This window comes from Crocodylus porosus, unplaced genomic scaffold (assembly GCF_001723895.1).
Source record: "Crocodylus porosus isolate Cpor-Errol unplaced genomic scaffold, CroPor_comp1, whole genome shotgun sequence".
Lineage (NCBI taxonomy): Eukaryota > Metazoa > Chordata > Crocodylia > Crocodylidae > Crocodylus > Crocodylus porosus.
The window spans coordinates 18,441,130-18,455,174 of NW_017728914.1; the positions used below are offsets into that span (position 1 = coordinate 18,441,130).

At 41.6% G+C, this 14,045-nt stretch overlaps 1 protein-coding gene across 1 annotated transcript in view; it reads left to right on the forward strand.

The window, feature by feature from the left end:
• Positions 1-1,145, forward strand: part of FBXO38 (F-box protein 38) — a 39,811-nt gene extending 38,666 nt beyond the window's left edge. Inside the window, exon 22 of the mRNA XM_019534906.1 lies at positions 209-1,145. Within this exon, the coding sequence (XP_019390451.1) occupies positions 209-387 (179 nt within the window). The 3' untranslated portion in view covers positions 388-1,145. The remainder of the gene's footprint in view (positions 1-208) is intronic.
• Positions 1,146-14,045: the final 12,900 nt, after the last annotated feature.

Below are 14,045 nucleotides of genomic sequence, written 5' to 3' on the forward strand. Positions count from 1 at the left end.
GATCTGTCTTAAAAACCAAATATCTTTTTCTTTTATATCTGATCAGTAACTCTTAGACTTGCTCACAGGAGCTCTTCCTGTTTCACTTTCTCAGAAAGGTTCTTTATACTGTCTCAGTGCAAAGCAGGAATTACTCAGTTTATGGCTTTTATGATTTCCATAGGAAAACCTTTTAATTTATATCCTCTTCTTGCTGTAACTTCCATAGCAACTATTTATGCTCCACGGAGGAAAGGACAATTGTCTGCAGACATCTGCATGGAAACAATAGGTGAAGAGATCTCTGAACTGCGCCAGATGAAAAAAGGTGTGTTCCAGCGGGTAGTAGCTATCTTTATCCATTACTGTGATGTCAATGGTGAACCCGTAGAAGACGATTACATTTGATTGGACCCTCAAGTAGTCTCTGATTCTTTCTGTCTTCTGATTGGCACTGCCAGCCAGCAAAGAAAGCAGATGCACCCATTCCTGCTACAGCAAGGTGTCTTGGAACTTTACTTCGCAGTTGCCCTGATTCAGTTTGGAACAGAGTATGTAGTAAATGTATAATGCTAAATAAAACTTGTATACTAAGGTTTGTACATAGAGGAAACAAAAAACAAATCTTCCTAAAGCTGAGACTTTATTTCTTATGTTTATACAGTTTAATTTAAATTCCATTTTAATGAAGGCAGATAATTAGCAAAACCCAGAGAAAGTCTGAATTTAGCCCATACAATTCATAGCAGTATTTTTTGTTTGTTAGAAACACCCACACATTTGCTGTGTTCAAAAGAGTCATTGGAGTCTCTTTTAACCTGTGCCTTTTTCTTCTTAAGCATCTAAGAGTCCAGTCTGAGTAAACCTGCTGAACACAGTCTTTGTGTCTTGTGTGCATTTTTCAGGGTTGGGAAAGAATAAATTTAGAGGTGCTGAAAAAACTGAACCATGTCATTGATGTGTAGAAAGTTGTAATTATTGTTTCCTTTTTTTAAAACAAAATGCTCTATGATCTCTAGATTTCTTAAATAAATTTAAAAGCTTCTGGCCCAAGTTTTCATGCGTTTAAAGAGAGTGATTTAAATTCCAAAGCATTTTTGCCATCATTTATCTCCCCTAATTAGTATATTTGCTGACTCTTGGAGTATGAAAATAAACATTTATTTGAATATTGGTTGCACTTGCTTTAAATACGCATCTGTGCATAGCAACATCTGGTTGAAATGTTGATCTAATGCCAGAAGTCAGAGAGAAATGTAACTATTGGCATTGGACTGTGAGCACGAGGAACCTCCTATTGGGGTTCTGGAATTGGAAGCCCATTTTTTAATCAGTAAGCCCTCTGGTTGCATTATGCTGGTCACAATCACATTGTTTTTATAGATCTATTAAGTATTGCTGTTCTGTGTTCCCCTATATTTCCAGGGAGGCATTAGTCCTGTTTTTACTGTATAGCTTAAATACCATCAGAGATGACATTAATTATGTTTCCTACGTTATTCTATCTGCAAGACCCAGAATTTAGCCTAAGTTGAAGTGGGTGGCTTAAGGGGGCTGCCCGTCTGTCATGTGCTATTCGCAACGTGCACTCACTAGCATCAAACTAGGGCTTGAGACACATTGTGGGTTTGTCAGCCATAGCAAGTAGAAACATGCGCATAGCAGTTACCTGAACTTTCCGTCGGCATAAACTAACTGCTGGTACTGTTGTTTTTTTTTAACATCTTGGTTGCAATGCAGCAAATGACCTCCCACCCTCTTTAAAAAAAGAGGTCCTAGTTCATCTTCATTACATTCCAAGAAGATGCTAGCAATGCAGTCACAGAGGTAACTACAGCATGATGTAAAGATATCCAAGCTAACTGTGGACTGTGAGCTAACTTGGATACTGATAGTAGTTGGTGATAGTTTAACTCTTGGTATTTGGGGCAGGTTAATTTATCCCCCATTGATTTCTGTGCTGCCATAATACATAATCAGCTTGTGTGTTTCCACCTTGAGAAGTTAAGAAAGTCCACTGAGGCCTGGTCTGTACTTTTGAAATCCATTTACTGACAATTATGTCAGTAAAACGTGTGTAGGCGTGTGTATACCTGCATACCATTATGGACATGCTGATGGGCATATTGATGAAATTTATACATGTAGAATGGGTTACATTGGATAGCTGTTTTTTCTTCGTCAAACCATTATAACCAGACTGATACCTGTTTACATCTGTCTGCGCTAGGGGCAATTTGGTGCTTTAACTGCCAGCAAAATTAAAGTAGTAATACCTTTCAGTTTAGACAAAACCTAATAATTTCCCCACATGTTTTACCCTGCATACATAAATGTCAGAGGGGTGCCCCCCCCAGTCAAAACAAACCTGTCTGGTATTCGGTTAGAGGTTTACAGTTCAGCAAAATATTTTGCTCCAATGTGTTTTCTACCATCTGGGTAGAGAGGAGATCCACATGTATATAATAAGTTATCTTGTAAGATAATACATATTGGAGGTCAGATTAGAGGTGCTGTTATCACCAGGGATCCTGGTTTTCTCAGATTTAAAAAAATCCCCAATTTTCAGATTAAAAGAAGTAACCCAAAATCCACATTTTCCGTGATTAAAATGAAGCACTAATCTATATATTAGTTGTGTTTCATTTTAATCAAGGAAACATGGATTTTGGGTTACTTTTTTAAATCCAAAAATTGGGGAATTTTTTATCAGAGAAAAACAGGATCCCTGGTTACCACCAAATCATAAATTAGTTTCCTACATCAGAAATGATCTTGAGTGTGTTTAGTCGCAAGTACTGCAGTAAGATGAGTTTTTAGGGGCAGGCAACAAAAATGATTCAATGTAATCTTTACTGAAATTTGTCCAAGTACAGGACAATTTAGTGAAGGATAGAACCAGTACACTTAATACTCGGTCACTATATTTCTAGATAATTATTCCGGACCTCTATAGAGCCTCTACTACTTTTTCAGTAAAACTTTGGTCATCTGACCAATCATTATACAGGAAACGCATAATATTTTGTATTCATTATTTTTCTTTTTTGGTAATTGATGATACTGCAGGTAATAGATTATGTCCATGATATGCCTTTATAAATTGGGGTAATGGTATTTAAATTACTTGATAAATTCATAGTGCCTTCATCTTGGAGATCAAAATAGGACCCAGGAATAGAGCCCAGATGCAGGGCTTGGGCTGCTCTCCTGCTAGCAGGAGCTGTAAGTTTGAGTCTGTCCTCAGCCACTTTTTGCTGGTCAGAGGTGCATTGCAGGCTCAGCTCCTTGCGTGCCCAACCTAGCTTTCCCCCACCCCCAACCCAGCCAGAGCTTTGACCAGTTCCTGAGCCTGCCTGATGATTGCACCCTGTGGCTAACCCCGAGTGGGAAGAGGTGCTTGGAGGGTCCATGTTGCCAGGGGGGAAAGGAGGGGAGAGTGAACTATGCCTCAGCCACAACTTTATTTATTTATTTATGTATTTATTATAACATTTCCTTCCCTTTGGGCAATACTGACTAAGAAGAACAGTGCTGCCCACCATGGCCCAGCATCTTCATTGCTTTTGTTATTTAAGACTCAGAGGAGAGTGAAGGAAAGAGTTGTAAAATGAATGAACAGAAGTTGATATAAGAGAGGCTTTTCCCATCTCTGAATTTTTTGTAAATCCCACTGAGTAGACTTATGTTCCTGCTAAAATTATGAAGGCTGAGCTAGTTAATTCACCATTATGTTTCAGCGCTAACACTACAGCTAGATGAATGGGAGCAATTCACAGCCCTTGGAGCTCACGTACAAAATGAAGTGCTGTTGTAGTTCTCAGACTTGAGTGGAATTATGCCAGGGATAAAGTATCCTGTTCAGCACTCGGTCAGTTTACAACTGGGAGGTGTTTTTTAAATGAGCTGTAAAGGCCGGGTTTCCCTCACCCCAGGAAAAGCTACAATGTATTTTAGGGCTTCAAACCTATTGCTGCTTTGGTGAAATCCTTCATTTGGAGGAGAGGGACTAGATGTGTATATGTAAAGGTTTTTATAGCACCAAATCAATTACCTTCAGCATGGAAGTATAGTAGGATTAGGTCACTGTCACAAGAGTCTTTGCGTCAGTCAGAGAGGTTCAACAGATCAAACAAGACTCTGGGAACCATGGAGAAATGAAACCTAGTAATAAGATTGAAGTTGAACCATGTCCTTTATTGCTGTGGTATTCAGCCCTTCACTTTTTAAATCTTTAAAGCTCACTACCTATAAGAGGTGTTTTTCTCTTCCTTGAGCCTTCAGGAAAACCTTTCCTGATGCTCATATTTCAGCACTCCAGTGGCATTTCTAAAGATTGTTTGGATATCTATTCCATGTCAAATTAGTTCGCTCTCCCGTGGGCCGCGCAGGGGCCTGTGACTCAGCACTGCTTGATCAGTTTAAAAAACATCTACATTAATGAACTACCAATAAATGTATAAATGGAGGGTGCTTGCTAGTGAGCAGAAACTTTCAGGAAAGGTCTAAAATTTCTTATTGTATGACTTCTTAGGGCTTAGTCCTGTGTATTAGTTGCATCTGACTAATTATTAACCACTAATCAGCAATCCAGTGTGGACCTCCCCCCCTGCCCGGCTTCAGATCAGTGGTTCTCAGTCTTTTTAGCGTCAAGCACGCACCCCTTGGAAAATGTCAGCTCTTAGCTTTCATTTGATTTTTGACTACAGAAAAATAATAGAGCAAGTTTTCTTTAGAGAGATCAGAAAGACCACAAGAGATCAGAATGTTTTTGATGTTAAGATTCCTGTTGAAATCTCTAGGTTTATCTTGTGAATTGTGCTTGAACACCTAACAGTGCTAACATTGCATGGCACTCTGTGGCACCCCTAAAAGGACTATAAGGCACCCCCGGGTTGTGTGGCACTGGTTGTGAATTGCTGCTTAACAGAAAGAAATGCAGCATGTTCAACTAGTTCAAGGCTGACTGGTTCATGTAATGCCCAATTCAAACGCTAGGTGTAGTTGCTCTATAAAGTTTAGTTGTCTGTAGATAACTTTAAAATGTCCCTCTCCACAAATGCTCCAACTTGCCTGTTAAATATAAAATAACAGTGAGCTTATTAAAATCACCCCAGGGACTTTTGAACAAAGGAGCAGTTCCAGCAGAAGCTATCTTTCCTTATTCTCACCATCTTTTCTTCCCAGAGGAATAAAAGGTCATTATCTTATTCTGACTCAGAAATTTCAGTAGTGTTGTTTCTGGCTTTGCTATTGCAAGTGTCATTACCCATGCAGCTTGTACCATTCACTTCTCTGAAACGGACCAGACTTGAACTTAGTGCACGTGGTGTTACTTCAGTGTCATTACCAGGATATTGCTAAGGGCAGAATTTAGCTCCCTTGCCCTAACTTGGTTTCTTACCAGAGTTCCATGATTTGTTTCCAGCTCCCAGCCAGCTCTGTTGACACCAACTCATCTGGCTCCCCTAAAAATTGTCTCACAAGTACCTGTTGTGGAGAGCAAAACATCTTGCAAAGCTTGATGTGCTTTGGTGTCCCAGAATCGTGCTGCTAATTTGTGGGCAGCCTTGAACAAGCTGAACCTTGTTGTGAGGTACTGTTGGTCTTGTATCATCATTCCAAACATAGCTGCCGCTATGTCTCTGTGCAGCCTTTCTTCTACTTCCTTGAAGGGAGTAGTGGGAACACACAGCATTTATGAAATGGGTCCAGTAGCCCTGTTCTGAGCTTTTAAGAATCCCAAAGAACATTTTAGTTTAAATAGCTTCCCAGGGCAAGTACATTTCCAACTCCTGCAATAGAAACCGATTGGGTTTTTTCTTCTTTTAGCCTTTATTGGCATTTATACAACCTGCTTCTGAGAAGCCAGTAGAGGTATGGCTGAGTGAGTTACGTTTACACATTTGAGCTTGTGATGTGTTCCATGGTCTCAGATTTCCACCAGGTCCTACATTAAAGATGCTCTAAAATGGTACACAGAGGAACATTAGGGTCTGCTGGAGACACATGGGTTGGTTTGGTTTCAGGGTTTCTAAAGTCATTTTTCATGTCATTTAGAAAGATTGGGCTGGGGCTGGCACAGGCAAGACAGTTTGAGATCCACGTGCCTGAACATTAATAATACCAGTATGCTGCCATAGTTCTGTTGAGGTCCATGCCCATTCATGCAAGCTTGAGGACTTGACTCCAAGCCTGAGTAAAAGGGCTTTTGCCCTGGCTTACACAGAAGAGCCACCATTTTTAAGTATAGGGCGTTTAAGTTAAGTGAAGCAGCAACTTATTTTTGTAATAGGTGTTGAGCACCTGTGTCTCTCACTGATTCCACTGGGGCTACACCAAGGAGAGCAGCTCCCATCTGACTTCTCACAGTAGCAGTACCTCTATTTCCCTGTGGCTGAAAGGTCCTTCTCAGCTATAAATTATCACTGTCACTTTGGAGTGGCATTTTCCTTCTTTAACTGTGGGAATCCCTTTCACGTGAGAGTCCAGGACACAAGGGGCAGCAGGCTGCAGTCAGTCCAGATAACTCTGTCAAATGATGCATCCCTTTACCTTGTTGAAAAGAAGGTTAGCTTGGTAATACTTTATTGAATCAACTAAATAGTTGGGAGAGATGCTGACAAACTTTTAGGCTACAGTTGATCCAATAAAATATATTTTTAAACTAACCTTTCTTCTTGTGTATTTCCTGGATCATACCACCTACAACAACACAGCCCAGCGACATCTTCATGGCGACAGAGATAACTCCTGCTGGGGCTTTTAGATTTGCCCTGTTGGTATGCTGCAGTTTAGGAGTGAGCTTTGAGATCGGTTTACAGCCCACTTAACAAACAATGATTATCCCCATTAGGAAAACAAAGCAAAAAAAATTGCTTGCTGGAGTTGGAAGGGAGCTCTATAAATATTAACCCTGATAAGTGGAGAGATTGTAAATGTCAAGGGAAAAAAGTAAATGGCATATGTTGGTCCATTGCACGATCTCTAGCTTCCTGCACGTGTCCTGGTGTGAGGCTTTAGTGAGAGCAAAGACAGTTCTCATTGCGGTGTCCAGCTTGGGTTTGGGGAAATCCTGTTGCATCATAGACTTCTTGCATAACTTTGAGCAAGTCACTAGGTTTCTTTGCGCCTCAGGTACCCATCAGTCAATGGAGATAATATAATCCATCTGCCTTAGGTGGCATCATTTGCTTTAAGATACACTTAGGGTATGGGCAGAAGGGACATGTGGGTTGTGATTTCATCCCAGGGACATCTGAGTCCTCTCTGGCCTCATCAAGCTTCTCCTTGGTGGAAGAAATGAACTTTCCTCCTATTTTGCTATCTTGATGGGGCTGGAGGAAATAACCTGTAACAGGCATAAAATTAATTCCTTGCCCAGAGGTCAAACACTGTGTGTATGTGTGTGTGCTCATGTTCAGAGCCTGTTCTCACTGTCAAAACTCAAACTATGATCCTTGTGGCCCAAAGAGCAAGTCCCCTCTTGATTCCAAAAGGTCCTGCTGAGCTGAACGCCTCTCCACTGCAAGCTGTGCTCCATGTTACCGCTCCCCTGCATATTATCCTTTTCGTGCATGCAAAGGGTGTTGCGGGGCTTATATTGCCTGGGATATTAAGCCTTAAAAACATTATTTAAACAGGAAAGAAACCATCAGGTATGGAAAAATATGAATAGTACATTAGTAGTATGTCCAAACCCAATTTCTCTCTGGAAGAGTGTGTAGTTTTTCATCCTTGAGGCACTATGTTGTCCTAATCAGCTTCTCTCTCTAAGCACTGTGCTTGGTCTATCCAGAGTTGTTTTGACACACTCACCCTTCCAGAGAGGCCTGGGTGGGTGGTGCCGAAATTTGCTGCCTTTAGCAAACAATTAAAAGCACTTAACTTACTAGAAAGCAGGATCCCAGAATTCCTGATTCATTTGTGCCTCCAGACCTGGAGCTCTCAAGCCAAATGCCGCATAGCTCCATATAGTCTTTCACTTAAAAAAAATGAAAACAAAACAAGTCTTAGCCCTTGGCAACAGGCTACCAGAAGTTATAGTAAGTGCTGAGAAGTCAAACCATTTGGAAATCTTCCTACTTTGAAATTTTAAAATTTCTAGTAAGGAGCATATTTGTGATGTGGGCAGTGATAATAGCATCTGAGGAAGGCCATTTGCATAAGTCATGGAAGATCACAGCGGTAAAGGTGTTTCCACAACATACAGAGAAACCAACAGACAGCCAGAGGAACTGAGGATAGAGGACTTTGAATGCACATCCTTTGGCCCTTTGTGAAGGTTGGGAATAAAAATCCATACTGAGCAGTTCTAGAATTTGTGAATGGTTGAGCATATGACAATTGAGGGTTATCAGGAGAGCCTGCTTCTTCTAAAATCGTAGCAATTTCTACTGGTTTCCATCAGTTATAGATAGTAGTCCCCCAGTGTCTGGTCATCTTAGCTGAGAACCGGAAACAAAATTGTGTTCGAGCTTATTTCTTCATTAATTGTCATCACTGCTTGTGACTATAGGAAAGATGGAAATGACATGACACATTGTAGTGTGCTAACACTTGAGTAATTTTTATTCCCTTCATAAATAGCTTGCCTTTTCATTGCTCTTTATTCTATGTAAGGACTCTAGTTTGTCATGATTTGTAAACTACTCTCTACAACCCCACTGTTAAAGCCATGGAAATGCAAATAAGTGGAAAACACAGCAGCAGTGGAAGAAGTTACCAAAATTGTAGATTTATTGTTAAATTGGTGCCTAGCTGTCATTGGATTCCACTTACTATCCCTGAAGTGAAGAGTTTTGTGGGCCAGGCAGATCAGGAAGTTGGGCTATGAGACAGAGAGCACCACTCTTAAACCCTGCCTGTTCCAGTGGTGGCTCTCAGCACTGGATTTATGACCCCAGATATCAGCAGCCTGGAGGTTGAAGGCTGACCCCTCTCCTCCCCGACCCCGCCCCAGCCAGTGTGGTGCGTGAGACGGGCTGATGATATGCTCTCTCTCCATGGCAGCCTCGGGTTCCCCTCTTGCAGATCCTTTGCTGCTCTTAAATCCCTCCTTTTTTGTATCCTTTTGTCCCCTTTGATGACTCTTCATCTCTGGACATTGTTGATTGGTTTCCCTGTGGTCATTGTACTGTCCACGTTCTGTCCTGTCAGCCTGTTTCTTTATTCCAACAAACCCATCACATGCACACATCTTGCTTTGGTTATTTAACAGTCCTCCTAATTTGGTCTGTTCCCCAAAGCCGGAAATCTCAGGGCCCTGCATTTGGGTACTGTGACCTGGCACCAGTGCTGCAGAGTCCTTTATCTCTGTTATGGAAGTGTAGTACATGTCTTCAGTTTCCCAGCCTGTCTCTGCTTGCTGCTTGCCTGTGGCAAACACAGAGGGCCTTGAAGGAAACTTTGTCACGAACAGGCGTTTAGAAATCAATTAACTCTTGCTGTTGTCCTTGGACCATTGTTCTAATGCAATATCTACCTAACAAGCCAGTTCCTAAAAGCCAACCTATAAATACCATTTTCTTGCCTTTAGTGGCTAAGAAAATCAGACAGCTGGAAATAAAAATGAGCAGGTGCTTTCAATGATGGAAGTATTCATAAAAGAGAGGTGCTCATGTCCTCAGACCTACCATCAAACAAAGGTTCTCATAGATAGCAATGGGTCCTTCAGGGCTAGGGAGGGCAGGGGTTTGCATGAGAGAAGCATATACCACTTCTGCCCATGTTGCACTGTATTTGGGATTAAAACAGAAGCAACTCTATCCTGTTGGGTTGTTTTGTGGCCTCTCACTATCACTGAATTAATTTTAAAATGGACAAGTATACTACCTTGGTCCAAGAGGCTGAAAGCAGCTCTTTACCAGTGGCTTCCCCAGCACATTGGGTAAAGGTGGTTGGTCTTGTATGCTTGCAGCAATATAGGAAGGGGCTAATGTAACAGAAAACTCCCCATGTTCTCTGCTGTTTTTGTCTTCTGCAAGATGGGGCCAGATGTTCACAGCTTGAACATCTGTGTATGGATGATTACTGGTAATTGACCTTGGACCACTTGCTATGAGTGGGGAGGTGGTAACAGGTGAATCTGCTCTTTCAGAGAGAAAAACATTTCCAGTGTGATAATAGAGCCTATCAGTGTGGATCCGTATGGGGTAAACACATCTGTCAGTGGGTATGTACAGACCATTAATATTAATCCACTTGGTGGAATACATCCAGCTCATGAACGGGTGGTGCTCATTCAGCTATTTCCATCCCTATGTGACTTGTAATGACAACACTGAGACCTAGGTGGTTTCTGACCATACTCTGGATCTTATTTTGGGATTGGATTTCCAGAGTAGGGGTTTGAGGAGCATACCGGTGACTTGGTGTAACAAGCAGCTTTTCCAATGATGCCAGGAATTATCTCTCTGTCAAAGATTCTTTTATGGTACACAGGGTTACATTGTAAAAATGTAGGAAAAAGGAAACTATAAGACACAGGCAGGATCTCATTATTCTGCTGGGCGCTCTAGCTTGCTGATAGACTAAATGCAGCCTTGTGCTGCCTGATGTAATCCTTGAAATCCTTGATCAGCGTAAGTACTTGTGGAAGGGATATTGGAGTCTCCTTCAGACCTTAGGAGGGTGCACACCCAACGTGACTGACTAACCCACTTCCCAGCATCTCTCAGACATAACAATATACTTTCTTTGCACCAGCCCGTGAGCTACTTTTTTCCTTGTCTCCAAATGCTTTCTCCCACTGCAAATCACATTCAGAGAATACCAGGGTGTCCTAACAGTCTGTGAGAGAGGATGTGCCTGTAACCCAAGCACACATTGGCCCAACCTGAGCTTTATCACTAAAATTGACTTCTAATAAAATGCTAGTGACAGGATTCTAGTCCACCCACTGGGCACCTGAGTAAATTAGGTGTCTAGGTGTTACCTATTCCACGCCGTTCAAGTCCCTAATAATCCTTTAATGCATCTACTTCTGTAACACATTGTCATCTTACCTTTATGGCTAATTACAAAAAAAGCAGTGTGGAGGAGAAAACCCACCTACCTTTTGTCTTAACAGTTTTTCCGGGACTCAAGCACCATGGCATAGAATTGCACTCAGGTACCTAAGTGGAACAGAAACTGGCTCTGAATGAATACAAAGTCTTTATATCATCCAGCAGAAAAGCCAACAGTTGGTCCTTTGAACATTAAAATAGGCATGGGAGCATTGGAAGTCCATACTGTGATAAAGGCTTGACCCTAAATCAGTGAATTTAATTAGAGTTTTGCTGTTGGCTTCAACAAGCATGGGCTTGGGCCATATGAAGATGTTTCCCACTGTTCTAGTACCTGTGAAACTTCAGTTAGTGGAAACCTCGCGAGTGGCTGAGCCTGGCAAACGTAGGCTGCCTCCAAAAACAATTGACTTGTTCTCTCTGCAATAAATTTTCCAACTGCTATAGGGACAGGAATCAATTGTTTTTGGACTAGATTGGCTGGTGCCATTGTGCTACATCAAGTCAGGTAAAGGACAATAAACACCTTACTGCCGCTTTGGCTCCCCCCTCCTCGTCCTCCCCCTCCTCATTGATCTGAGACATCTTCTCACACCAGTCTTCATGCATATGGATTGCAAAAGTCCCAATTTTTCATCCAAATGATCTTCAGCTTGGGAAATTTAAATAAAAAATATATGCTGATTATTTGCTCAGCTCTCGCTTCCACTTGGAGGCCTGTAGGAGAGGTAAGGGCAAAATAAGGGTCTTTGACAAGTGAGTCAAAGACAATGCAAGCATCATATAACATCGTCAATTCTCTGATTTACATTTATGTGTTCAGTTACTTGTCTAGCTGATCTGTATTTTAAGTAGACATTCTAAGTAGTGTCCTTCATGGTAGCAGAGAGCCCTAGAAACCCCCCCACATATTATTGAAAGTAGAATAGATTCTTTTGAGCCATTTCACGTAGAATCAATAGGTGACTATAGTAATGGCTAGTGACAGGATAACTTACAGAAATCTGAACTTGGTATCAAAGAGCCATTAGCCATTAATAACACATCCATCAGGTCTTTTGTTGGGACTGTGTTGCATGCAGTAGTCAAAGTACATCAGGTGTCACAATGAATCTCAGATTATGACCCACTGAAGTGCATGAATGTCCAATGACTACTCATTAGTGGTCTGGTACATGGCTTAGGCTCCTATCGATACAAATATAAGGATCGTCATAATGAGAGAATCTTACCAGTTATACCAAGCTGTTGGTAGCCAAAAGACATTACATGCTCCCTTCCATTTTCTTGTGACTGGCAAAGGGGAAGACAGCTAGGTAAGAATTAGTACCTGCAGTTAACAAAGCTAATGTGCTAAAAAGAAAAAGGCAGAGAGAAAGGGGTCTGTGGCATGCTCACACACATACACAATTTCAATTAATTTGAGATTCTGGTGAATTTTAGTGCTTCACAAGGTAGACATGGAACCCATGCGTTGGGAGTCAGGCATCTTACGATAGGAACTGTATGTATTTCCTACACATCTCTTCAAATACACTTCCATTTCAGTCTTTTCTGCTATGTATTATTCCAATCCTGAAACCCTTCATGGCTCTACAGATACTTCGGCCCAGATGACACACAAATGCACAAATTCTGTCTTAATGTGGGTCCTATATGAAAAGGCAACTGTTGTTTTCATGTCTACAATTTGAGGGTAGCTTGGCCTTTAAATTGCTTGAGAAGGAATTGCTAATTGTACATTGTAAAGCATATATCCCATCTAAGATATCCTTCTTCTTTATTTTCATACATTGCTCCCCTCCAGGAGTAAAAGCTGGCAATATAAACTAAATGCTAAAATAGAAGTGAGGGAGACAAGTATGAGGGACAAAAAAATCCATAAGCATTCATTTCATGGTGTTTATTAGAGTGACCTCCTTGGCAGCAGCTCAGTAAGCAATACAGCCTCTGACTGCCTGAAGCACTGGCATTTACAGAACATGAACCATCCATTTATTGCCTTGTGTTTCTCCAGACAGGCTTGCTCATCAGTTAACTGAAATGTACAGTTTCTTCTTTGCACTCTTCTTCAGAGCTTCCTTCTATTCTGCAGGCACTATTTATTTGCAACATGTTTATTATGCATGATTATTTTTCTATCTTAGGAAAAAACAACACAAGAGAATGGTGGCTTTGAATTTGGGAATAGTGATCATTTGTAGCATGAGATGTGGCAACAAGCTACCATGATATGGCTCCAGCTGTGCAGCTGTCTCCCTTAGGACTTGTTCCAAAAAGCTCATCCAGCTGTACACCTCGTTATTAAGGCTGAGGAGTTAAAGGTGGCTGGATATGATACTAAACCCGTCATTCTTCTGTGTGCTGTTGAATAGAGGAACTGGCTTGACCTAACCAGGCCAGGGGTTATTAGGTCCAAGCAGATCTTTGTCTGAACAGACAAAAGAGCAGCTCCCCATTGTAACTCATGGTACTTTGCAGGAAGCCCCATGAATTTCAACGATCCCCTGGACCCAACAGATGTTCACTAAAAATGCCCTTGCCTTCTCCCAGTCCCAGCACTGTTTTCATAATGGGAGGGGGAAAGGGAGCAGAGGGAGCTTGTTCTGGGGGCGGAGTTGCCCAGCCAGCACTGGAGGGTGGGGTGGGTGGATTGGAGCCCCCGAAGTGGAGGGCTAGCAGGTAGCAAACCATAAAGCAGCTAGCACATCATATCCTTTTCAGATGAAAAGCTCTGTGTTAGAGAAGGTATTTGCCTCATAAAACCCAACCAAAGGAAGCTGGATAGGAAGGTTGGGATAAACTGGATTCCCAGCCTATCCTTGAGCCATTATCTCATTTCTTTACAACCTTCTTTTATCATCCATAAACTTTCTTAAGTGCTCTTAATTAGGTTTGTATTTGATTTTCTAGGCAGGTTCCCTGCTGGCAATGTCCCAAAATACGTCCTGCTGGACCTAAAATAGTCTGAAAAACACAGTTACATATGCTGAAGTTGGGTGAGCTGTGGTGTAGGGAGCCACCTTTCTACTAGCCAGCTGTTGTATGAGCAGTTTA